Source organism: Eptesicus fuscus, chromosome 9, assembly GCF_027574615.1.
Source record: "Eptesicus fuscus isolate TK198812 chromosome 9, DD_ASM_mEF_20220401, whole genome shotgun sequence".
Taxonomy (NCBI): Eukaryota; Metazoa; Chordata; class Mammalia; order Chiroptera; family Vespertilionidae; genus Eptesicus; species Eptesicus fuscus.
The window spans coordinates 16124193-16151025 of record NC_072481.1 but is presented as its reverse complement, the minus strand read 5'-3'; the positions used below and the strand labels follow the sequence as shown (position 1 = coordinate 16151025).

Below are 26833 nucleotides of genomic sequence, written 5' to 3'. Positions count from 1 at the left end.
AGCGATTGTGCTTCTTTCTCTTCTTAGTTGTAAATCTTCCACTCAGCCAGCTTTCCCGTGGTTCTGGGTGGTAGACGTTTTTGTCTTTTAGTTGTATTTTTGAAATTGTTGTGTGAGGCAGCAGATTAGTTGTTTAACTATGCCGCCATCTTGGTTCCTCCCTCCGCATGTCCTTAATTTCTACTATATGTTAGGTGCTTTACAAAAGCTAGTCTATTTACCTCTCACAAACTCTCTATAAATAAAGTATTTATTTTTAACTTTTATTACACCTGAATAAACAGGCTCAGAGAGGCTGGATAATTTATCCAAGGTCACACAGCAGTTGCAAGAGTCAATAATTTGAAACTAGTCATTTTTCTCCAAAGGAGTGTCCTTTCCACTATGACTTGATGACTAAAAATTCAATGTTTTTCTCATTGTGAAAATTGAGCAAGGTAAAATCATTTGGTAGGAACTCTTTTTTTTTTTTATGTTTATCCACATATCTGGTTGACTTATTTGCCAATTTGCAAACTTTTAGTAATGTCAGATTGAGTGGCAAAAGTAGGTAAGAGACAAAAAATACCTTTTTTTTTTTTCCTCCTACTACAGGATTCCCCTAGTTTACTCCATGGGTAAGTAAGTAAGTAAAGGCAATCCTATATAATAAAAGGCTATGCAAATCTACCGAATGGAGGAACGACTGGTTGCTATGATGCACACTGACCACAAGGGGACAGATGCTCAACGCAGGAGCTGCCCCCTGGTGGTCAGTGCCGCTCAGCCAGAAACTGGGCTGATGTCTGATGAGCACAGCAGCGCTAAGGATGTCTGATGGCCTAATCAGTCAGACATCCCCTGAGGGCTCCCGTACTGCAAGAGGGCACAGGCCGGGCTTGAGGGGACACCTCCCCGCCCCCCCCCCCCCCCCCCCGAGTGCACAAATTTTGTGCACTGGGCCTCTAGTAATACTAGAACCTATAAAGTGCTTGTTATAGTGGTTGGTACCAGATAAACACTCAAAAAACATGATCTATTGATTAAGGGATTTAAGTTACTTAATATTCCATTTGATTTAAGTTTTCTGATGTTCCATTATTTTCATGTGTAAATGGACATATTAATATCTTCTGTGCTGGGATTTTGATAATTAAATTAACTAAAGCAGTTAAGGCCCCAGTAAAGTGCCAAGTGTGTGGTAAATGGGAGGAAGGAACAAAGCTTGCCGTTTAACAAACATCAAACCAAAGTCATGCTTTTTTTCCTCCAAAAAATCAGATGCTGGGTAGGTGGGTGCCCAGGAAATGGTTTTTAACTGACAAATGAGTAGATGCCAATATCACTGCAATGTATAGTGTAATAAATGTCATCTTTCTAAAACATTGCTTTTTAAGCAATCAAAATACTCACCTGTCCCTACTCAGGCTTTCTAGCTTCTAGTATCCCTGCAAAGTTTCTGGGGATTTGTTAAGGCTTTCCTTTGAGATCCTGAAGGCAGGAAGGTGGCTGTATAAGGCTATGGTCAAGGGTACAGCCAGCTATTTCTGAATTTTCCCACCTCTTCAATTCTTAGGACACATGCTTGGGGCAGGACTGGGCTGTGGAAACACACACACACACACACACACACACACACACACACACACACACAATTTTTAAAAATGTATGAGTTTGTGGCTTTTTTTCCCCTAAATTGATAGCTTCACTTTAGAAAGTTTGTCACATATTGAAAAAGCACAAAGAAAAGACGCATTGTCCATATTTTGTTTCTATCATTTTAGGTGTTTCTTTATACATATAACATTGAAAAATAAATTGATCTTATATTCTACTTATCACTTGATTTTTAAAAGACATATTATGAATACTTCCCCATGTTCTTAATAATTTTCCCAAATGAAATTGTAGTCACATATTCTAGTATAAAACATACCATTGTATATTGTACTATATGCATTTGCTACCTCATTGGTGTAATTTAAGTTGGACCAATTTCCCACCAATAAAAAGGCACTGTGGGATGACCTGGCCAGTGGTGGCTCAGTTCATTGGAGCGTCGTCCTGTACACTAAGGGGTGACAGGTTCGATTCCTGGTCAGGGCACATATCCGGGTTGCAGGTTTGATCTCCAGCCAGGGTGCATATGGGAGGCACATTGCTCATACCTCTTTCTCTCCTTCCTTCCCTCTCTCCTCCTCTCTCTAAAATCAATAAAAAAAATATTTTTTAAAAACTAAAACTTCTGTTCTTCAAATAAAATGACAAGTCACAAGTTGGAAGAAAATACTCACAATACATATATCTGACAAAGATCTTGTATCCAGAATATATAAATAATTCTTTACAATCTATAAGATGAATAACCCAATTTTTAAGTGGGGCAAAAGGTTTGAACAGACAGAAGAATATATAGGAATAGCCAATAAGCACATGAAAATATATTCAGTATTATTAGTTACTAAAGAAATGCAAATTAAAACCATGAAAGGAAACCACTTCCCACCCACTAGAATGACTAGTTAAAAAGACTAATACCAGAGATTGGCAAGGATACAAAGCAACTGGAACTCTCATGTACCGTGGGAAACAGTTTAGTCATTTTTATATAGTTAAACATACACCCATCCTGTGTGCAGAAATGCCATTTCCATGTATTTACCCAAGAGAAATAAAAACATATGTCCACACAAAGATCCTACATGAATGTTTATATTAGCCAAAACTGGAAAAAATGTCCATGAACAGATAAATAGATTAAACAAATTGTGGCATATTTGCCCAATAAATACTACTCAGCAACAAAAAGGGATGAACATGCAATAGCATGGATGAAGCTTTACAGAGATTATGTTGAACAAAAAAAGTCAGACAGGAAAGAGAACACACTGTATGATTTCATTTATACCAGTTCTAAAACAGGCAACACTAATTTATGGTGACAAAAATCAGGATAGTGAATAGTGGCTACCTCTGACATTGGGGGAGATTGAGAAAGGGACATGAGGGAATTCCCTAGGTAATGAAAATATATATCTTGAGAGTGGTATGGGTTTCACAGGTATGTGAGTTTGTCAAAACTCATCCAATTGTATTTAAAAATCTATGCATTTTATTGTATGTAAATGAAACCTCAATATAGTTGCTATAAATATATATGTGGAATTCCCTCATGGTCTGTGGCCTGTGTAAAAGTTTAGGAAGAGGAACCCCCTCCCTGAGTAAACTCAGAATAGGACCAGCCATAGATTATGACCTGCCACACCCAGGTGGTGTCCTGATGGCTCCAATCTGGCTCCCTCGGTGTGACCTCAGGGCCTTGCTTATGGAATGCTCATCCTGTTAGTCTTCATCGACCAGAGGGAGCTTGGACCTTAGAGGGCCCCTCTGAGATATAAAGTGGCCAACTTTGCAGTTAGAGATCTGGGGTTCCAAGCCCAACAGCCAGCTTCCTTCAGAAGTATGTGACTTTGGTGAAATCACTTCGTCTCTCTGAAGCTCAGTGCTACGGAGGGGCAAGGAGCATTCGTCTTTGCACCTCCAGTGCCTGGAACATACATGTCTACTGAATGAGCAGCACAGTGCTGGGACAGGAAGGCTAGTGTACATACTTGTAAAGTAAAAGTTTTAGCCCTAGCTGGTTTGGCTCAGTGGATAGAGCATTGGCCTGCAGACTGAGAGGTCCCAGGTTCCATTCTGGTCAAGGGCATATGCCCCGGGGTTGTGGGGTCGATCCCCAGTAGGAGACATGCAGGAGGCAGATGATCAATGATTCTCTCTCATCATTGATGTTTCTATCTCTCTCCCTCTCCCTTCCTCTCTGAAGTCAATAAAAATATATTTTAAAAATAAATAAAAATAGCCCAGCCAGCATGACTCAGTGGTTGAGCGTCAACCTATGAACCAGGAGGTCAAGGTTCAATTCGCTGTCAGGGCACATGCCTGGGTTGCAGGCTTGATCCCCAGTAGGGGGCGTGCAGGAGGCAGCTGATCAATGATTCTCTCACATCATTGATGTTTCTATCTCTCTCTTCCTCTTTGAAATCAATAAAAATGTATTTTTTAAAAAGATAATGATGAAAATTTTATATCCTCTATTCCCAGAAAAATACTCATACTAGTATATACACCATTTTACATCCCTAAGGCCAGAGGGATCCCATGTTAAGATCCCCTGGCTCTGGAGGCCTTACTCAGCTCTGAAAGTTCTGTCAAGCATTCTTGCAACTCAGCTATCATTTGTTCTGCACCTAATCTCTGCTAGAGCCTTTGCTCTCATAATCCTCTGAGGATGGTTTGCAGATGAGGAAAATGAAGCTCAGAGAGGACAAGTGACTTGCCCAAGATGACACAGCTAGTCATGGCTAGTATTGAGATTTGACTTCAATCTCATGCCTCTGATTCCAACCCTCTACTCATTCTTTCAGGTGAGAATTTAGTTCCCTTCAGGTACTTTTGGAATTCTATGCAAAGGGGCTGGTAACAATAAAGCTCTATAGTGACAGCAGGATTGACTGCCCAAATCCAGCCTGGTAAGAACATTCTGCAATGGGTGAGTGACTCCAGGCTCATCCCAGGAACAGGTCTCATGCCCAGCTCACACATGTGTCATCTGCCCCTCGATTTCTCAATTCAGCCCACAGCTTGGGGGGTGGGGTGGAGCAGAAGAGGGAAGAGAAACGGAGGAAATTACTTATAAAAAAAGAAGTTTCAGATTGAGTCATAAACATGACTTAAAACTCAGAAAAAGGCTCTGGAGTAGGAGGGGGGAAAAAGAAGGTCCTTATGAAAGTGCTCCCTCCTTTCTCCATGGGGTAAAGATGCTCAGATGAATTGACCTCTCTTCAGGCTGTGGGCGTGGCTCCCTCTATTAAACAAGAGAGAGAGAGAGAGAGAGAGAGAGAGAGAGAGAGAGAGAGTCTGTGCTCTGATGCATTACCTTGTTTCACCTTCACCAAAGAGTAGATAATACTACTAAGCCCATTTTAAAGATGGGGAAATTGAGGCAGAGAGGTTAAATGGTTTGCCCAAGGTCACATAGGCAAATGGTCAAAATTGGATTCTAACCCAGGACTGCTTATACTTCAAGAAAAAAGTTAAACAATAAAACCAGGACAGCCTAACCCGAGTCTGCAGTTAACCACAACTCTAAATAGCTTCCTACATCCTGGTTGCTGTTTGCTTATAACTGAGCAGCTCTGTAGAAGCTTCACACACACTCTCCTTTAATGCTCACAGTAGCCCTGTTTGACAGTTGAGAAAACCTCAAAGCATGAAATGACTTGACTTGCCCAAGGTCACCCAGAAGGTCAGCATTGGGGTTGGAATGTCTGACTCCACATCCAGCACTGTTCCCACTACCCACTCACTGCTGCCTTCCCAGGCAAGCTGGGCAGGAGTTGAGGCCGGAAGAAATAGTGGGGGCTACCTGAAGGTTTCTGGGGAATGGGGATGGCCCAGGAGGCCCTGCTGCTCCCTTGTCAGCATAGCCTTAGCACCTCTGCCTGCCTGCAAGTACCTCCACAGGGGCGGGGGGCGGGGTTGGAGTGCTGGTGGGAGTGCTCATTTACGTTTCCCTCCTGTTACTGTTGAGTCATTTCTCTATTGAGTTCTTTGGAGTTAGTGGGAACCCCCCAAGAAATGGAAGCTACTCAGAAGACCTCAGTTCAAAGCAGAGGAACTTTCCAACCGTGTGGGGACTGCTTTGTGATGTGGTGGAGTCTCCGTTGCAGGCAGTACTTGAGCAGAAACCGGATAACCATCTATGGGAGATTCCTGTACTGGGCGGAGATCAGCCTTTAGGGCTGATCTTCTGACTGTGAGATTTTATGAGTCACTGTGGGATAACGGTGGTATAGTATGAGCTTTGGGGCCAGATAGATTCGGGTTCAAAACAGCTCAGCCACGTCCTTGCTGGGAGACTGTGGGCAAGATTCTTCTCTTAGCCTCAAGTTCCTTGTATAAGATGGAAATTGTAGGATCTACCTCATGAGATTGCTTTGATCATTGGGGATGATGTATATATTGTGCCCAATGTAAAGCAGGAACTCAATAAATCATGCCTGCTATTATAGGCATTAAATGAATGGTGACCTTTTATTACAGGTCTGGGTGAATTAAATCCATGTGCTAACCAAAAAACAAATGTTTACATACTTAACATATGTAGGAAACCCGCTTTTCTCTGAGAGTGCCTGTCTCAGAAATAATCTTGGAAAACACAATACATAAATGGGTAAAATGCAAGATACGCTGAGGGACTTTAATGCCTGTGCTGACAACTGAGAATCTGAGTCTTTGACAAGGTCATCTAAACAATCCCAGACTGGGAACAGGAATCTCCAAGACCTGACAAATCTCATTAGTTCTCTGTGTGTGCAGCCCAGGTGATGGGGAATTCTCTACCTTCTGAGACTGTCCATAGGAAACTTCCCAATTTCCCAGCTTATTCTCTACTGTTTGCCATCCGGGAAATGTAACTTTTCTAACAATTTAAGCCCTAAATGAGACCAGAGCCCAATGTTATAGGAACATTTATGACCACATGGCTGGCTGAGGGAAAGAGTGATAGCCAGCCAGGTCTGCGGAACATTGAAGTAGACCTTGGGCATTCTCAGAAGCAGAGAAGTGGGACAGCACCCTGGTGAAGAGTGAGTTTCAGAATCACACAGGTGTCGTTCTGAGTTCTGTTCTGCCATTTAGCAGTGACCTTGGGCAAATCACTTCATCTCCAAGCCTCACATAAGGACCAAATGAAATAAGCACAGAAAACACTTGGTGTCTAGCATCTCCACATCGTATTTGTGTAACAGACTGGAGTCAATATTCCTTGGGAAGGGGCATCCTCGGGGGGTGGTGGTGGTGGTGGGGAGGTCAGGGATTATTATTTGAGCATTAAAGGGAACAGTGACCCTGGAACTTGGGGCTATCTGGACTGGCAATGTTTCCCTAAGCTGGGTTACTTCTATTAGTGGGTTTTGCTCAGGGAGTTGGTCCACAGAGAGGGAAGTTCCTGTCTGACAGGCTGGCAGCTGGGGACTGTTTCTGGAGTCTATTGAGTTCTTGAGGGACTGTCCTGACCTTGTGAAAATTAGAACAAGCTTAACTGTACAAGCAGCACTTAGTTTCCTAAACTTTTTTTTTTAAAAAAAGGACTTTAAAAATATATATTTTTTATTGATTTTTTACAGAGAGGAAAAGAGAGGGATAGAGAGTTAGAAACATCGATGAGAGAGAAACCTCGATCAGCTGCCTCCTGCACACCTCCTATTGGGGATGTGCCCGCAACCAAGGTACATGCCCTTGACCGGAATAGAACCTGGGACCTTTCAGTCCACAGGCCGATGCTCTATCCACTGAGCCAAACCAGTTAGGGCGAGTTTCCTAAACTTGTTCATTTGATTTTCACTGGGAGATGACACTGGGAGATGGGTGTGGATTATGATCCCATTTAGCAAATGGGAAAACTGAGGCTTAGAGAAGGTAAGTATTTGGGTTTTGAGGTTGAGTTGCTAAGAAAGCACCTGTAGCCGAAACCGGTTTGGCTCAGTGGATAGAGCATCAGCCTGCGGACTGAAAGGTCCCAGGTTCGATTCTGGTCAAGGGCATGTACGTTGGTTGCGGGCACATCCCCAGTAGGGGGTGTGCAGGAGGCAGCTGATCGATGTTTCTAATTCTCTATCTCTCTCCCTTCTTCTCTGTAAAAAATCAATAAAATATATTAAAAAAAAAAAAAAAAAGAAAGCACCTGTGGACTCCCACTCCACCCATCACCGTTTCCTGGTTCTTGAGTCCTCCCTCTGGTGCTTGGGCCAAGACACTAACTGCTCTGCGCCTCAGAGCGCCAGCTTCCCTTCCTAACTCCCCAGATGCCTCCCCAGGCGCCTGCCACTCTGCGGTGTAGTGTCTATGCTTCCCACAGCACCATCAAGTCCATGGGTCCTGCATTCTCTCTTACCCATTCAACAAGCACTAGCTGAGGATCAAAATATTGTGTGCCAGGCCTGGTGCTAGGTGCTGGGGTTCCAGAAATGAACAAAACACAGCCTCAGCTGTTCCTAAAACAGTGTGATGTACAAAGAGATGGAGAATGAGAGTGCCTGGGGACTCGAAAGGAGGGCTGCCCAGCCCTGTCAGGGGTGTCCTGGTTGGCTTCCTGAAGTTGTCATTTGAACTTTTCTAAAGGACGAGTAGAAGTTAGCCAGGACATGCAGCAGCAGAATCCAGTGGAGGGAGGAGCATGGCAACTTCAGGTCTGTGAGCAGTTTGGGGACAAGCTATGAGAGCTGATACTGGGGCTCATCCCCATCAATTCTCTACACATGAGAGCGATCTTTTAAAAATGTAAATCAAATCATGTCACTCTCCTGCTTACTTTTCTTTTAGGCCTTGCATCTCAATTAGGATTAAACCCTAATTCCTTACCCTGGTCTGAAAAACCTAGAACGACTGCCCTCCTTCCTAACTTCGTCTTGTGCAATCTCCTGAACCTGACATCACAGCCACATCAGCTTCTGTTTCCTGAGCAAGCCCAGCCTGTTTCCCCTGGGGCCTTTGTCCTGACTCGGCCCTCTGCCTCCCGGTCTTGGCTGGCCTCTTCTCATCACTCAGATCTTAGCTTCTGGGTCATGTCCTCAGAGAGGCCTTCCCTGATCACCCCAATTTTTTTTTAATTGATTTTTTACAGAGAGGAAGGAAGAGGGATAGAGAGCTAGAAGCATCGATGAGAGAGAAACATCGACCAGCTGCCTCCTGCACACCCCCTACCGGGGATGTGCCCGCAACCAATGTACATGCCCTGACCGGAATCAAACCTGGGACCTTTCAGTCCGCAGACCGACGCTCTATCCACTGAGCCAAACCGGTTTTGGCTGATCACCCCAATTTAACTCTGCATACTGTAGGTCTTAACAGTAGTTGACCTTGGTTTATTAATTGTCCATTTTTTCACTAGGAGGTTTCCTCACCAGAGGTAAGACCCATGAAAACAATGACCTTGTTTTCTACTTGGTTCACCAGCACCTGAAGCAGGGCAGACAGGTACTCAGAAGTTTATCACGTAAAGCAATGTCATTCTCTCTCTGAGCCTCAGATTTTCCATCTATAAAACAGGGATAAAAATAACATCTACCTCACAGGGTTAAGATTAAATGAGATATAGCCCTAGCTGGTTTGACTCAGCAGATGGCGTGTCAGCCTGCAGACTGAAGGGTCCCGAGTTCAATTCCAGTTAAGGGCACATGCCCGGGTTGTGGGCTCGGTCCCCGGTGCAGGGCGTGCAGAAGGCAGCTGATCAATGATTCTCATCATTGATGTTTCTATCTCTCTCTCCCTCTCTCTTCTTCTCTGAAATCAATAAAAATATATTTAATCTTAAAAAAAGATTAAATGAGATATACAGTTAAGGCCCAGGCACAGTGCCTGGCACTTGGTCACCAACCGATGGCTAATAATTCCATTACTGTTATCAATAGCATAACGGAACCCCCTGGCAGGAATGTGAGGGCAGGGCCAGCGGGACTCCACATGCTCTCCAAATGACCTGAGCTCCAAGTAGCTGGGCTAATCAGCCCTAGTCCATTACTCGTCCATCACTGCCAAAGTCCTCACCCCCTGATAGCAGAGAGGGGGCAAATTCAGGGATGAAAAGTGGAGGCAAGCGTGCTTCAACTCAACTGTAAGTTTATTAGAAAGGCCATGGACAGATGAACCCTGAGTTACCAGCTGAGGAAGAAATGAAAAAAAGCCCCTGCCCGCCTGGCCCACCCAACAGGCCTCCTGTGTGCTCTGTCCTGTGGCAGACTCCAACAGAAGTCAGTCAAAAAGTGCATTCCGGATCCTCCTCTGAGAGCGGCCCATCCTAACTGCAGGGGACCCATTGCTGGGGCTGATGTGGATGCTGGTGCCTGGAACTGGGCGCCACGGGGCCTTGGACCTCTCCTCTAGCAAGAAGTGGTTCCAGACTCCCCAGCAGAACAGTATGGAAAAAGAGCTGACTGGGGATAGAGCAAGTCCTGCTAAACAGCCAAAGGCTCTGGAAGTTGCTGCCTCGGAGGTGGGTGCAGATGGCTACAGAAGGCCAACCGTAGGGTCCCCAGGGTAGGACTGCAAAACTGCTCTAAGGAGTCTCAGCCACAGAGAGCCCTAGTGTGACTCAGTGCCCCTCCTGGGGCTGCACAGGGCTATTTCTGCTCCCAGAAAGGCAAATGGATCTTGTAAAAATCCATGGTGGCTGATGTCATTTTTCCTTAAAAAAAAAGATAAGAGTTTGTACAGTGAATCGATTTCAACCAGCAGAGCCGGAGCCGAGAAGAGTCCGTCCTCGGGAAGGAGAAGGCACTTCTCACACCCTCACTGGGGTGATCTGGGCTGGCTGCTTCCGGGGCCCCTCGGGGCTCTGCTCCCTCTGGTCCTGTGGCTCAGGCCTGCTCTCTCCGGGAAAGATGCGCCTCCATCGAGCTAGCACTGCCCTGCAGCCTGGATGCCCTGGCCCCTCACAGGGTGGTGGACGGCAGCTTCCTCACCCGCCGCTGCGCCAGGATAGATGACTCGATGGGCTTCAACTGAGGGGTGGGCTTGGAGCTGTTGAGTGCAGAGTATGTAGCTGCCATGGCTCCCTGGGAGAGAAGGTAGGAGGTTAGTTCACGATGATGGAGAGGTACAGGCGGGAGGAGGGACACGTGCTCCAAGGCCAGGCCTGCTCCTCCCAGTGTTCCACAGCCCGCCCAGCCTCCTGTTAATCCAGCCTTGGGCAGTAGTCCTGCCTCCTACATCAGATGTGAGGGGCTGTGACCCCCCGGAGGCCTGGAGGCCTGGGAGTGTACTGCTGACACCTCTGCATGTTAGACCTGGGCTCCAGGACAGACAGACGTGGCATCTCCTGACCCTGCCACCCCAAGTCCTTGCCCAGGAAAACTTGCCTTGGGCCCTGGATGCCCAGTAGCTGGGATGACCATACCTTCACAAGTTGTAAGTCCTGATGGGATAGCTGGCTCTGAGGAAGTTTGTCCTTCTGGGTGATCCACGGGTGCTGCAGGACCTGCTTAGCTGTGAGGCGCTGGTGGGGGTCTACGTGTAGCATTTTGGACACCAAGTCCTGGGGACACAGTGGGCAAGGGGGTTGGTGGGAGGGGCCAGCAGGGGAGCATACAGCTGTGTCCCACTGATGGGGAATGGGCAAGGCAACCATTTCCCACCCTCTCCTGTCTACACCCTGCAGTAGCCCCTCCCTGCGACCCATTCCCCACTGCTCCAGGGCCTCCCTGAGAACAGGCCATTCTTTGGGACTTCTTCCCTTTCTTTTCTCTTGCATCTTCTAGAAGCCACGCAGGAAGGTGGGAAGAACCTAAGGTTGGGGTTGAGCAGACTCAGGTTCAAAATGTGACTCTTCTGCTCAACTGAGTATCCTGGGCAATTTACTTCAACTCTCTGAGCCTCAGTGTCCCCTCTGAGAAACAGGAACAACAATACCTGCCTCATCAGGCTGATGTGAGGTGTAACGCTCATTAAGGGCTCAACCTGGGGTCCAGCACAGAGGTGCCGTAACTGCAAACTTGCTCACATTGAAAGCGCAAACGTTCCCTCTTCTGAGAAGGCCTTGGTCAGTAGCTCTGCTCCGTGCCTCCACGGCCTGTACCCCTGACCAGGAAGACCCACTTCTCTCCACTGCCCGGCATCTCTGTTCCTTATATGCAAGCCTGTATCTCCCCCCACAGCAAGTTCCCATAAGGCATAATCACAGCTCTGTGTCCCCTGCGGGCCCAGAACACCAGAAGAGCCACTGAATGATTACCCTGTTGACCAAACAAGGTGTGTGTGTGTGTGTGTGTGTGTGTGTGTGTGTGTGTGTGTGTGTGTATGTGTGTAGGCAGGCTGCTTGGGAATCTTCCACTTGGAAAAACGAGGCTTCAGGTCACCTGTTCAAGACCTGCTAAAAAGCCCTCGAATGGTCCCTGCCTCCCCACCCCAAATGAGCTGGGTCCAGCCTCAGACTCACCTTGGCTGTCTCTGAAACTGTGTCCCAATTTCCCCCGCTGAGGGTAAACTTCCCACTGCCGATCCGGGTCAGGATTTCCTCGGGTGTGTCACTGGGTCCATTGGCGAATGGAGTGTATCTGGAGAAAAGTCCACCCAGTCTGGGTATTGCCTCTGGACTCCATCCTGGGGTTAGGGGTGGAGGGCTGTCTCCCCCTTCAGGCTGGGTGCTCCCAAGGGCAGCATCTTTCTCCTCAAGGTGTAGCATCCAAAGCTAGGGCCACGTCCCTATCTTCAGACCTTCCTGAGGCAGGGCTGTTTCTCCCATGAGACAAGCACCACCCCAGCCTGTACATTAGGGCTGGTAGTGGGAGGGGGCCCAGACCAATGGGCACTCACCCCGCCAGCATGGTGTACAGCAGAATGCCCAGGCTCCAGATGTCACAGCCTTCATCGTAGCCCTGGCGCTTCAGCACCTGGCAGGAAGGAGGGCAGGGGAGTGTGGTCAGTCTGAGAGGCAGTGACAAGTGCTTGCCTGCTACTCCCCAAAGGGGAGGACAGGGGCTCCAGCCATGGGCTGGACCCTCCCTTGGCCTTGGGCCAAGGCCACAGAGACTGCGCGTCCTCACTCGCAGCTGAGGAGGTCAGGCCACTCACCTCAGGCGCCACGAAGTTGGCAGTGTAGCAAGGTGTCATGAGGAGCCCGTTCTCAGCCCGCAGCTGCTTGGCGAAGCCAAAGTCACAGATGCGCAGGCACTCGGGGTTCCCAGACTCGTCTACGTAGAGGATGTTGCTGGGCTTGAGGTCCCTATGCACAACCTGGGGGCAGAGGGCGGTCAGTTCTCAGTGTGGGCAGGCGGCTGTGGCTCAGATCCACTGCCGGGGAGGGAGACTTCGGTAGATGGGCCCAGAGAGAGGGACCTAGGGATGCAGAATCTGAAAGGAGGGGAAGGGGCTGAAATGAGGCCTTTCATGCTGCTGGTACTGCCCACCTGAAATCTCTATGTCCGTGATTACAGGGCAGCTCTGACGTCACCTGTCCACACTCAACTCCCTTTTTCTCCCCTCAGTCCTGCCCTTCACACAATCTTACCTAATGGCAACTCCATCTTTCCAACTGCTTGGGCCAAAATCTTAAGAGGCATTCTCGTTTTCTCATACACCTCAATCGATCCATCGCAAGCTCCATTGGCTCTACCATTAAAACATTCCCAGAGCCCAACCACTTCTCAGCCCCTCTACCGGGAGCGCTGATTCCAGCCACCGTCATGCTACCGCTGGATTACAGCGACCACCTTGTAACTGGCCTTCCTGCGTCACCCTCCCCTCCTACAGTCTGTTCTAAGCACAGCAGCCAGCGGAGTACCCTTAAATGTACATCAGATCATGTCATCCCAGCCGGAAACCTTTGAAGGCTTCCCCTCTCAAGAGGAAAGTCCTTACAACAGCCTACGTGGCCCCACCTGATCTCTTAGGCTCTACAGCAGCGGTTCTCAACCTGTGGGTCATGACCCACAGGTTGAGAACTGCTAGCAGGGTCGCCTAAGACCATTGGAAAACACAGATATTTACATTACGATTCATAACAGTAGCAAAATTACAGTTATGAAGTAGCAATGAAAATAATTTTATGGTTGGGGGTCACCACAACATGAGGAACTGTATTAAAGGGTCGCAGCATTAGAAAGGTTGAGAACCACTGTTCTAGCACATAGTAGGTATTCAATAAATATCTGTTGAATGAATGGATGAATAACACTTACTATGAGTCCTTATGCAAATGATTTTCCTTTGGCCCCCATTTGCTCATTTGTAACCCGAGGGGACTGAACCACTCACTTTTCATCTTCCCCAATCCCTCTACATGGTTCTACTCAGTCACTCCTCTAACTATCACCTAATTACTGACAACTCAGATTTCTGATCCTAGCCCGGAACTTTCCTGAGTGCAAGTTCTTTTTTTTAAAAAAAAAGTATTTTATTGATTTTTTACAGAGAGGAAGAGAGAGGGATAGAGAGTTAGAATCATGGATGAGAGAAAAACATCGATCAGCTGCCTCCTGCACACCTCCCTACTGGGGATGTGCCCGCAACCAAGGTACATGCCCTTGACCAGAATCGAACCTGGGACCCTTCAGTCCACAGGCCAACGCCCTATCCACTGAGCCAAACCGGTTAGGGCCTAAGTGTAAGCTCTTAGAGCTGTTTACCAGGTGGTAACCACTGCACACTCCACAGACCCTCACACCCAAGACAATCCAGATTAAGCTCACTCTCACCCTCCTGCTCCTCCTCCCATGAGCCAATGGTACCTCCCTAGGCATTGTCAAACAACTTCGATGGCTCTTTGCTACTTACAAGATAAAGCCCAAAGTCCTTATCCCGTTCCAGGCTCATCATCCACTGCATCCCTCAAGTGCCCTGAGCTCGGGCCAGTGGGGCTCCTTCGGCCACAAACAGTCCTGTCTGTCTGTGGAACACCTGCTCACCTCAAGCACCCAGCACGGGGCCTAGCACAGAGCAAATGCTAAATGAACTCAGTTCAGTGAATGAACAAATCATACCTCTGAAACACGTAAGACCTTGCGGGTTAGATTCACTGCATCTCATTGATGACTTGCCTTTATGAGATGGTCCTTTTATAGTCCCAGTTGAGCCCTGAACCCTCTAGCAGGTGCCACGAGGTGGGCAGGTTGGAGGATCGCCATGACCCAGGCTAGTCCAGCTCCACAGAGGGAAGTGTCAGGTAGATGAGGAGGAAAGGGCTACACTGGCAGAGTGGTCCCAGCTGCACTATGAACTGTATCCAGGCCATGGGGAAGCCCCTTCCTGCGGCCCTCTCCTCCCTAACACTATCATGTGATAAGACCAGGCCCTCAGAATGTAGGCTCTTCTCTTCTCCCAGCAGAGGGCCCAGCCAAGCTTCCCAGATGACAGGGATGCCCAGCTTGGTTGCGGACATCGACTCTGCCAGACAAGTAATCTTCCTGGTTTACCAGTCCTTTCCCGCCATGCTCTCCGTGGGGCCCACTGTACTTGGTAAGTGTGCAGCGCAGGGACTGTGGGCTCGTTTTACAGAGAAGGAAACCAAGGCAATGAGAGGAGAATCGACTTGCTCGTCTAAGTAAGAAGCAGAGATAAGACTTGATCCCAGTTCTGACCTTAATTCCAGTCTTTCTAGTTTAGTGTAGCACAGATGACACTTTTGGGAAACAGGGATATGAAAGTTTTTCATCTTTATTCCCTAGCACAACATAGAGAAACAACCAATCCTACAGGGAACTGTGGCTCACCATGGCAGGTAGCCCCATCAGTAATTATGATACCTGTCCCCAGGTCATATGTGGGGAGAGGGGGGAGCATATTCTCACACCTCACTATACTGAAAAGCATAACAGGCTGGACAAGCAATGAGCGAAGCCAGGCTGAGTGGGAGCCATGTCAACCAGTCTAAAGGGGCATCTGCTACTTACTCCAGCTGACAGTCACCATGTAACAACTCGGACCCTGGCTCCGAAAGCAGCCAAATTACCAAACCAAAGCAAACCCCAAACAAAAAACACCCCACATCTTGTAGGCCAAACTAAATGTCTGTAAGCCAAATGCAGCCACTGAGTCAATAGGCAGAGTTGTGGTTTCAGTCAAGAGTCAGGCAGGCCATGGTGAGAATCCTGGCTTGACCAGAGGTGATCTTGGCCATGTCACTTAACCGCTCTAGCCCTCGGTTTTCTCACTTGTAAAATGGGGCTGGAAATAATGCCGAGCCCCCAGGGCTGCAAGAAGGAGCACTTGAGTTGTTTACCAGGAATACTTAGCACAGAGCTTGAGAAATGGCAGCTGCTGCCACAGTCACCCCAGCACTCCCTAGGGCTGAGCCCCGCCATCATGCTTGATGTTAAGATACAGTGACTGCTTGCCAAGTGCACTTAAAAATTAGAGGACAGCCCAGCCGGCGTGGCTCAGTGGTTGAGTGTCGACCTATGAACCAGGTCACAGTTCGATTCCCAATCAGGGCACATGCCCGGGTTGCGGGCTCGGTCCCCAGTGTGGGGCATGTATGGAATGCAGCTGATCAATGATTCTCTCTCATCATTGATGTTTCTATCCCTCTCTCCCTCTCCCTTCCTCTCTGAAAGCAATAAAAATTTAAAATAAAATAAAAAATAGAGGACAATCCTGGCCAGAGTGGCTCAGTTGCTTGAGTGTTGTCCTGGGCACCGGAAGGTTGCTGGTTTGATTCCCACTCAGGGCACACACCTGGGTTGTGGGTTCGATCCCTGGTTGGGGTGTGTATGGAAAGCAGCTGATCGATGTTTCTCACATCAATGTTTCTCTCTCTCCTTCTCCCTTCCTCTCTCTCTCTCTCTCCAACCAATAAAAATATATTTATTTTGAAAATTAGAGGACAAGGACAGGACAATTAAAGACAGGTGCCACCCTGGTCGGCTTAGCTCAGTGGATAGAGCATCAGCCTGCGGACTGAAGGATCCCAGGTTTGATTCGGGTCAAGGGCACATGCCTGGGTTGCGGGCTTGATCCCCAGTAGGGGGCGTGCAGGAGGCAGCCGATCAATGATTCTCTCTCATCATTGATGTTTCTGTCTCTCTCTCCTTCTCCCTTCCTCTCTGAAATCAATAAAGAAATATAATAAAAAAAAATAAAATAAAATAAAAGACAGGTGCCATTCACAGCAGCATTTGATCCACGCAGTCAGGAGCAGAGACTCTGGAGCCAGATTAGCTATGTGACTTTTACTTAAGCTCCTAGAGCCTCAGGACCCTCGCTTATCAAATGGATGTAATGATAATACCTGCTTCATAGGTCCATGGGAACACTTAAATGAGTTTGTATGTAAGTGCTTAGAACTCTGTCTGGCCTGTGGAAAGTGCTATGTAGTGCCAGCTGTCATTAGTAGCAATAGCATCTCTGTTATCATCAGCATCACTGGAGGATGTTCATTTAGGTGCCCGTGAGCAGCCAGAAAATAAAAAGTGGCTTTCTTTCATGTAAATTATCTGTTACACAGAGAAGCCAAAGCGTGACTTTCTACTAAGTTCTCACACAGGCTGTCCCTGGCACGCTGGGCCCTTACAGAAACAATATGAGGGAAGCTAGAGACTTAAAAGGGATTCATGTATTAAACAAAGAACTCTTGCAAAAGAGGATAAAAACGGCAGACTACCCAATTTTTAAAGATGAACAAAAGACTTGAACAGGCATCTCATAAAACGCAATAAACACATGAAGAGGCGCTCAACTTCACTAGTCATCAGAGAAATGTGAATTAAAACCACTGAGATACCACCCCACACCTGGAATGGCTATGATTAAAAAGATGGTCACCAAAAGACAAGTACTAGACTGTCACAGCAACATTATCTGTCACAGTCAAAAACTGGCAAGAGAACAACCCCATGTCCACTGACAGTAGATTGCACAATTAAATCGTGGTCTGTTCACACAGTAGAAACTACACAACAGGAGTAAACTGCAGCCACACGACAACGTGGATGAATCTCAGAGAGGATGTTGAGTGGCAGAAGCCAGAAAGATATAAAAGAGCATGTTTGTCTAAAATTCAAAGACGGGCAAAACTAATCTAAGCTCCGAGAAGTTAGCTTAGAATGCTTATCTTTGGAGAGGGGGCAGGGACTGGAAGGGGAACTGGTTACAAGGAGGTATTCACTTTTTGAAGAAAATGTACCGACTCGTACATAATGTGTGTTTATGTGATATTTCACTGGAGATGTAAGAGACCCCAGTGGACCCTGCTCCCAGTTACGCCCTTCCCATCCTTCGGTTCGTATGGGATTCCCAGCTTCTAGACCACAGATGCTGTCAATACAATCAGCCAAGAGAATCTCCCTCCATATTTAGACTCAACAAGAACTTCCCATTTCCTGAGCATCTGTGCCTGGTTTTTGGAAAGGGCCAGAAGCTTTGGAGACACACCGAGCCGAGTGGTGGTCTGTACTTGGAGCCAGCGGAGAGGCTCACTACTTGGGAAACAGCTCTCACTCTAGAAAGACCTTCCGTATTCTGACCCCACTGGAAACTCACTGCTTCGGCCCTGTCTTCTAAATCTTCTTGAGGGTAACTTTGACAAAGTAGGAAAAGGAAACACGTTTACTGTCTGACCTGACATATTTAAATATTAGTCTGTGGAAACTGGCCATTTCAAAAACCAAAACCACCTCGAACATGACCATAACAGTACATGTGGTAACCAAACTAAGCTCTGGTTACGAGGTAAAGTTCTTTTTTTACAAAATAACCCGCCCTAATACATTAGACAGAACCAGACATTGCCATTTTTGCAAACCTTAATAATTGATTCAGGCAGAGATCCTGAAAGGACGGAAGCATTCTGGGAGAGGTTGCTGAGGATCTTTATCGTCAGTCCCACCCACTGCTGCCACCTGTCCACCATTCCTAGGCTGTTACCACCTGACATGATTGATGACTAATGGGGCAACGTGACATGCTGCTCAGGAAGTGATGCCACACTACACCTCCCATGAAGTGTTCTTTAGCTCCTTGCTCCCAAAAAGAAGCCGGAGCTGAATCTAAGTAAGATATCTGAGCACTTGAAATCTATAGAAAATGCAGACAACAGAGAAACAGTTAAAATGATGCCATGAGGAAGCAAACAGGCACATTCCACATAAGAATGACCTCTTCAACAAGACAGTGGCATAAGAAAGGGGGCTTTTATTGTGGAGGTTATATGGATGCCCACATTTAACGAAACTCATCAAATTGCAGACTTAAGATCTACTGTGTGCAGGCCCTGGCCGGGTAGCTCAGTTGGCTGAGTGTCATCCCAATACACCAAGTTGTGGATTCAATCTCCAGTCAGGGCACATATAAGATCAACCAATGATTGCATAAATAAGTGGAACAACAAATTGGTATTTCTCTCTCTCTCTCTCTCTCAATAAATAAAAAATAAAAGATCTACTGTGTGCAAATTTTATTGTAGTTTTAGAAAAGAGACTTAAGGGATATAATAAGTGAATAAAAAGTGTGGACCTTGCAGAGACTGATTCCAATAAACCAATCACAAGAAGATATATTTAGAAGGACAATCAATAGGGAACACATATCTATTGAAGGGGTACTATGTGAGAACAAGTAACCATCCATTTTGTTAGCTGCTGTGAAAGAAAATATTTGCCTTTTTTAGAGTTATAGATACATAACAAAGATGATGTGATATGCTTTATTTTAATTTTATTTTTTAAAATCCTCAACCGAAGATATGTGTGTGTTATTTCATTGATTCTAGAGAGAGACAAGGGAGAGGGGGAGAAAGAGAGAGAGAGAAAGAGTGAGCAACATCAATCAGGTGCCTCCCGTACACACCCCTATCTATCAGGGATCAAATCTTCGACCCTTTTGTGTATGGGACAACACTCATGCACAGAATACTTTAATTACAGGTATTGATGGGTTAAGGGTCATGAAGTTGGCAACTTCCTTTCAAATGCACTCTTTAAAAAAAATGTATTTATATAGAGACAGAGACAGAGAGAGAGAGAAAGAAAATGTAGCAAACTGTTAAGATCTGGTAAAACTAGAAAGGAAATGGTTTTCATTATACTATTTTTTAAATTTTTCTACAGGTTTGAGCTTTTCCCTCAATAAATAGTTGGAAAAATACATCAGCAACAACAAAAAAGAAAGGAAGAACAAAAGAAAGAAAAGGGAGAAAAGGAGGGGAGGAAAGGAGATAGAAAGGAAGGAAGGGAAGGAGGCGAGAAAAATCTCGATAATTCTTGAATCTGGGTGATGGGTATCTGGGGGTTCATTATCTATTCTTCTAGTTTTGTATAGCCTTGGTATAGCCTTGAAATTTTCTATAACAAAAAGTTAATTTTAAAAAGGCACAGCAACGATCTGGTCCTATTTCCCCCTAATGTTTACGTGGCCTCTTCCACTGGCCTGCACTGGACCATGGTACTTTCCAAGTGCAGTGCACTTCATGCCACCTCCACCCTGTGTGGTGGATGTCTTGTTATTGGAAGTCTGCAGCTGAGAGGTGAGAGAGGATCAGAGAGGTGAGACTTTCCCAACCTCACACACAGGACTTAAACACAGCCAGCTGGATTCCAGAGCCTGCATTCTTTTTTTGTTGTTGTTAATCCTTACCCCGGGACATTTTTCCATTGATTTTTAGAGAGAGTGGAAGAGAGAGGTTAAGACACAGCGAGAGAAACATCGATGTGAGAGACCACATCAGTTGGTTGCCTCCTGCAGGAGCCCTGACATGTTTAGGGCCCAGGCCGGGGAGGAGCCTGCAACCAAGGTGCATGCCTTTGACCAGAATCGAACCAGGGACCCTTCGGTCTGCAGGCCAACGCTCTATCCACTGAGCCAAACCGGCTAGGGCCAGAGCCTGCATTCTTAACCCCACACTGTGTGTCTGGAAGCACCTAAAACATCACCTCCTCCAGAAACTCATGCTAACTCTATTTTGACTTCAATATACTACAAGGAACTTTTCTATCTTTGCCTTGTGCAGTGATAAAGGCCAAGTTCTACCATTTGGACATCCACCTCTTCGATAGCTCCTGCTGTGTTTCCAGTAGCATTTCCTCCTGCATCCACTTCCTCTGTCCTAGCAGCCGAAAGCACAGCCAGATACACCTCCCTGAAGCCTTGAGCGCCCCCACCGTGACCCTGCTGCTTCCTAACTCAAAAAACCATTCCCTGTCTGCAACTCCCCATCCAAACTCTTCAGCCAGACATACTAGCTCCATTCTTCCCTGGCTATATGACCTTGAGCAAGTAAGTCCATATCTCTGAGCCTCAGTCTTCTTACCTGTAAAGTGGGCCAATAACAGCACCATAGGGTTTTGTGAAAATCAATGGAGATAATGTAAGGAAAGAGCGCAGGAGGTATTGATAAATGTTCCTTTGCACAATTTGGCCTTGTCCCTCCCTCCCTCCCTCCCTCCCTCCCTCACCCACCACATCTGTCTAGCTGTTGAAGACTGCCACTGCCTGGGCCAAGTGCATAGGTCTTGTACTCTGCTGATGGTATGCCCCCCCCCCCCCCCCCACTCAGTGCTCCCTACCGCAGACTTACCCCCTGGGAGTGCAGATACTCCACGGTTTTGCTAATGGTGTGCAGGACGAAGCTGGCCTCCCGCTCTGAGAAGAATTTCTGCCGTAGGATCTTGTCCAGCAGCTCCCCACCCCGCATCAGCTCTGTCACCAGGTACACATGTTTGCCATCATCGTACACCTGCCAAAAACCGTGCCATCAGGCCCCTCCCCTCAATGCCAGGACTGGACCCCTTGGTCACTGTTCACCAGGCCAGGAAAGAATGACATGAGCGGGGGCATGTGTTCTGCTCAGGGCCTTCGGATATTTGGGCCTCTCTGTTCTCCCTGGACAAGAAGATGCTGGTACTTGTCTCCTGATGAGCAGGAAACTCTCAAACAATGCCCAAGTCTGAAGTGAAGGGTTCCTGGGGTGCAGGCAGGTACCAAGGGTCCCCCCTCCCCCATGAGCAGAGGAGGATCAGAAATCAAAGGAATGGCAGACCCGAGACAAATCCTAGAGTTGAGTGCGTCAGTCCTCACCCATTTCAAGGACCCCCACTCACATCTTTTAGAGTGATGATATTGGGGTGCTGCCCATACCGCAGAAGAATCTCAATCTCTTCCGAGGGATCCCGCTTGCTCTTGTCGATGACCTGAGGGAAAAGGGTGCATGTAGCAGCATTTCCTCCTGCATCCACACTGCAGGGCCTAGTGTCCAGCCACACACCTTTCCCCCACCCAGAGCCTCAGGCACCAACCCTCCTTGCCAAAGGGCAAAGGCTACATTGGCCTCTGTGCCACCCGCCCCCCTGCCCAGATACATGGTTGGAGGCCCACCTTGACAGCATACTCCATGTTGGTGGCCTTGTGGACACAGCGCTTGCACACGGAGTAGGAGCCCACACCAATCGTCTCCTTTACCATGTAGCCGTCGCTGAAAACCAGGTTCTTCCCATGCAGCTGCTGCAGGAGATCAAGAGGTGGGCTGGCCTTCTGCTTTAGAATGCAGGGGAGATTCCCCAGCACCCGAGGCCCGGGCTCCGTGGAGATGGCACCAGGCAGCAGCCAGGCCTGGGGTAGAAGGCTGGATGTGTGACCCTGGGCAAGAATCTGCCCCTCTCTGGACCTATACGGTATGATGGGCACACTCGCTGGCTCCCACGCTGCAGTCAGAGGGTAGTGAAGTGGGTAGGCTTGAGAGGCACGCAGGAGCCCTGAGCTGGGTCCCAGCTCTGCCACTTCCTGTGGCCTTGGGCGAGTTGCCTTCCCTTTCTGGGGTGTCACAGCCCACCTCATAAGGTATCCCAAAGTTCCAAGACATTAATAATAGCAAATGCTTTGATAATGCTTAGCGTGTGGCAGATACTATTCTACGCACTTTCTACAGGTGACCACACGGCCCATGACAGCCCTGGTTTATGCCTGCTGTTCTCACATCCAGTCTGGTTTAACATTCGTCTTGGGCAAAGATGTCCAGTTGGATAATAAATCACATAGTCATGTTAACTTTATACTTATCAACACATAATCCTCACAACCCTATGGAAAGTTCTTATCATCACCCTCATTTACAGATGAGGAAACTGAGGCATCAGGAGGGTAAGTGTCTCAATCAAGTCCCTCACTTGGAAGTTCTGAACCCAGGCAATGAGTCCTACAATGGGTCTACATTCTTGCCTCTCAATTCTAAATTTCCCACGGAGCCGGGAAAGTGTGCAAATGGGGAACAAGTGAGAGGAGACAGGAGCCCCCTGCTACCCATCCCTGTTGGGGGCTTCACAGCCACCTCCCAGCACCACCAGCCTGGGCACCCCCTTGCACTTATTCAGGCCCTACAATGTCCCTGGCTGTGCCAGAAAATTCATATCCATGTTGTCATCCTTGTTTTTACAAATGGGGAAACTGAGGCCCAAGGAGGTTTGGAAGCTCAGTGACCACACAGTGGCAATCAGGGTGGGAACCCAGGCCTGTCCAACTCCAGAGCCTGTGTTCTCAGTCATTTTGCCTGTGGCTTTGAGGTGGAAAAGGACAACTGGGCACCAGCCTCCCGGTCTCTCACCTGTACCACCGAGTGCAGTGGTGCCTGTGTGGCCCAAGTCTTGCCGTCATCCTCCATCAGGCCGGTGGCCACGAAGCTGAAGCCACGGAACAGCTGATGGGCGCCGGCACTGGGGGGGATGCCAGGGGAGTCTAAGGGGTAGGAAGGGGATGTGAGCCTGAGGAGGTGCCCTTGATCCCGAGGCAGCCCAGCAAAGGGTGACTACGGGGCTCTCCGGCTTGCCTCAGCAGCTGGCCATGGATGGTGGGAGCTTGGGCAGGACAGAACTTACCCAAGCCCCTAGCCAGCCCATCTGTTCATGTGTGTTTAGACCAGCCCAGCCCTGACACACAAGGATGAAAGACCCCCCCACATCCAGTGCAGGCCAAGACCTTCATCCCTTCCTGGATGCCTCCTCCTGGCCTCCCAGCCTCAGGTCTGCTTCTTTAGGTCCATCTTCTGTGCAGCAGCCAGAAAGATGGTTCCGACCACAAATCTATCCCTGTACCCTTCCCTTCAAACGTCCCCCTCTGCCCACAAGAAAAAGTCCAACTCCTCAGGTTCTTGTGCTCTTAGCTTCCTCTCCCTCACTCTACAGCTCAGCAGGTCAGACTTCTCAGATCCTTAAAGGAGACTCTCAGCCACTGTGCATGCTGTTCCCTCTCCCTACATAATCACTCTTTGTCTATCCTTCGAGGCTCAGCTCATCCACTCTCTCCTCGGAGAAGCCTTGCTTGAGGTTGATCCTCTAGCCCTTCGCCCCTATTAAGCTGCACTTGTCACACTGCCCAGTAGCTGTTTTCACGTCTTTCCCCCCACTAGAGCCTGGGCCATATAAAGGCAGGGCCTGAAGCTGTCTTGTTCACCATCAATCCCCCCATGGCTGGCACACGGTAGAGACCAGGAACATATTTGTCACATAAATGAAGAAGGAGGGACAAAATGCTCAGAGAAATGCTAAGCTCCTATCATCAGAGATGTACAAGCACAGTGAGAAAAGCTCCCCTACTGCTAAAACCTCCTTCCAGAACTAACATTCCCCCGCCCCAGTAACTGGACAAAATGTTAGGGTTTACCAAACTTCCTCCCAGAAGCCCTTGGCTCCTTACAAGGAAAGAAGGGACTGAGTGGACCTATGGCTAAACCCACGTTCCAGATGAATACACTGAGGCCTGGCAGTCAGAGTAGCCAAAGCAGATTCCCACATTTGCCCCTGACCTGTGGGCGCTGTCACCTCTGCTCTGCCAGACCATCTCCACCTTGTTTTTATTGGGTCAGATTCTTTACCCCTGACGTGAATGTGAGCCTGATGTGTCTGGTCTTCCCAGTGGGCTGGCAGATGCCCGGGGCAGGGGTCCTGACTTTTCTATTGTGACCTTAACCACCCACTCTCTCCCACCCCCTCACCCAGACACAAAGAGCCCACAGAGCCCTGGAGTGGGAGAGTCAGACAGAACAAGACGGGGACAGAGAGTCAGAGACCCACCCGCCCGTCCACCCACACACCTGCGCCTGCCAGAGTCCTTCCACCCCTGCATCCCTCCTGTACCAGCCCAAGACAAATCAGGCCAGGGACGCACCCTTGGGTGTACGGGATGTGAACTCGGTGTCAAAGTAAAAGGTGTCATCGGGTTGGGCCACGGCCGGCTTGAAGGGTGGCTTGATCTCACGACGGTACAGCTTCTGAAAAGTGGGGTGGGCATTCCGGTCACCACAGCACCCCCACAGCCTGCTGGGAGCCCCATGCAGAGGTGACAGGCCTAGAGCACCGGCTATGCAGACAGGGGCACAACTGCTTGCCCTTGGAAGGCCAGCCCTTGCTGCCCAGGCCATGCTGTCACCCCTGCTCCCCATTTAAGGCCTTTGTCAGTAGAAGCCCCTCTCCCAACAGTTAAAACCCTGATGGGGTGACAGACACACTCACATTCCAGTCAATGGTGGAGTAGAAGACATGTCGCTTGATTTCCTCTGCCCCATCAGGGCCGGAGCCTGAAAGAGCCCAGATGAGGGGTCTGCAGATGGTTCAACTTCCAGACACCACCGAGCAGCCTCACTGGTCTGGAACCAGCAGCTGGAGCAGTCCACTGGGAGCACTGGGGAGGATGGGCTCACCCTGCCCCAAATCTACCCAGCCATCACAAGGCCTACTGCCCGCTCAGCATTTTCCACTTTCTGGGGCCCCTTATGATCAAGCTCTAATGTGACTGATAAAAGAAGGAAGGCCCAGAGAAGTTAAGCAACTTGCCCAAGGCCACACAGGACAGAGGCTGGACTTATTCCAAGATCTGCAGAGGGCCTCTACCTCCTTCCCTGACAGGCATCATCTCTGTGGTTCTAATCCCATTGCCCTTTTCAGTCACCAGACAGGCTCTCATTCCATTCAATCCCAAGGACCTGGTTCATGATTCAGGTGAACCCAGGAGCCAAGATATATTGAGCAACTAGTACACACCAGACACATTCATCAACAGAGCTTGAGGTCATCCTCAATCTGAAGACAAGGACCCGGGGCACTGGGAGGTGAAGTCAACTACCTTGGTCACATAGCTCATAAATGGCACTCATTTGTTCAACAAATATTTATGGAGGGACCACTGCAAACCAGGAAGTGGGGACCTGGCACGGGGCTGGGATTGGGACCTGAGCCTTCTGATGCCTGAGCTCATGCTCTTCCTCTTGTGCCAGCAGCCTTGGCGAGGAGCTGTGTGGGGGCCTCTGTCCTTGTCCCAGGGGGAGTGGGGATGACTCAGTTCCTGCCTTCCCCTACACACAGGTCACCCCGCTGCCCCGAATACCACACATGGAGCCAAAGAGGAGGGTGGCCAGCAGCATTGTCTGCCTACACAAAGGACAACGGTCCCTTTCAGCCCCAGATATGGCCCCGTGGCCTAGGCCGCAGCTGTACCCGCTCCCCTCCCCTGAGCTGGGGCGGCTTACCGAGCCGGTTGGCAGGATTCCGCTTGAACAGCGCCCGCAGGAGGCTCTGGGCTTCCGTGCTCAGAAACTGGGGCATGCCTAGCTTCGCCCTGAAACAGCCCCCGGGTCTCATCAGGGCTGAGCCCCACCCCAGAGGCCCCATCTCCCCTCCCACTTTTGTCCAGGTCTAGTTTCCAGCTCATGCCAGACAAGCCATCCACTAGCTCACCTCCCAGAGAATTCTGGGATTCGCCTCCCACAGGCCTCAGTGGACAAACAAGGGGCCCTGGAAAGCACAATGCTTCACCCAGGAGTGTCTGTTTAATGGGGAATCTGAGGCAGGTTTAGGGTATTATTGTGGCCTCCAAACTGGGGCCAGACGTGAGGAGACCCTGAGGGGTCAGGAAGGAGCTGGTGCTTACTTCAGAATCAGTGTCATGGTCTCCTTCCGGTCCTTCCCCTGGAAGGGCAGGGAGCCCGTCAGCATCTCAAACTGCAGAAGACAAGGATCCATTCAGGCTCTGGTCCCCATCTCCCATGCCCCCCACCTCCTTCCACGCAAGCCACTCAGCTCCATTCCCAGGATTCTTGCTGGCTTGCTGGAGGTTCACCTGGATCAAAACTGTGTCTGTCCCCCTCCCGTCTGTCAGTCAGAACACCAGGAGCAGTATTAAGGACCCAAAGTTGGGGAGAGGCCCAGTCCTGGGCTGGGGCACCCAGGTGAGGACAAGCCTGGAATCCTTCCAAGGAAGGGAACTGCGGCTGGGTGAAGGGCAAGGCCAGTTTGGCTATGAGAGGACAGAAGAGCCTTAAAGACCACCAATCCCCTGACTGTAGAGATGAGGAAACTGAGGCCTGAGGCCTGGGTCGGATACT

The 26833-nt window shown here is 48.7% G+C and overlaps 1 protein-coding gene across 4 annotated transcripts in view; it reads right to left on the bottom strand.

Moving 5' to 3' along the window:
• Window positions 1-9643: 9643 nt before the first annotated feature.
• The window catches only part of RPS6KA1 (ribosomal protein S6 kinase A1), a 39756-nt gene continuing 22566 nt past the window's right edge, over window positions 9644-26833 (bottom strand). For all 4 annotated transcript variants that reach the window (XM_008148038.3, XM_054720715.1, XM_008148039.3 and 1 more), the window contains 13 exons: window positions 26380-26450; window positions 25979-26067; window positions 24966-25030; window positions 24622-24724; window positions 23063-23193; window positions 21841-21966; window positions 21567-21656; window positions 21044-21202; window positions 12610-12771; window positions 12352-12428; window positions 11975-12092; window positions 10937-11074; window positions 9644-10595 (listed from right to left, as the gene is read on the bottom strand). In XM_008148038.3, coding sequence (XP_008146260.1) covers window positions 10473-10595; window positions 10937-11074; window positions 11975-12092; window positions 12352-12428; window positions 12610-12771; window positions 21044-21202; window positions 21567-21656; window positions 21841-21966; window positions 23063-23193; window positions 24622-24724; window positions 24966-25030; window positions 25979-26067; window positions 26380-26450 — 1452 coding nt within the window. In that variant the 3' untranslated portion in view covers window positions 9644-10472. The remainder of the gene's footprint in view (window positions 10596-10936; window positions 11075-11974; window positions 12093-12351; window positions 12429-12609; window positions 12772-21043; window positions 21203-21566; window positions 21657-21840; window positions 21967-23062; window positions 23194-24621; window positions 24725-24965; window positions 25031-25978; window positions 26068-26379; window positions 26451-26833) is intronic.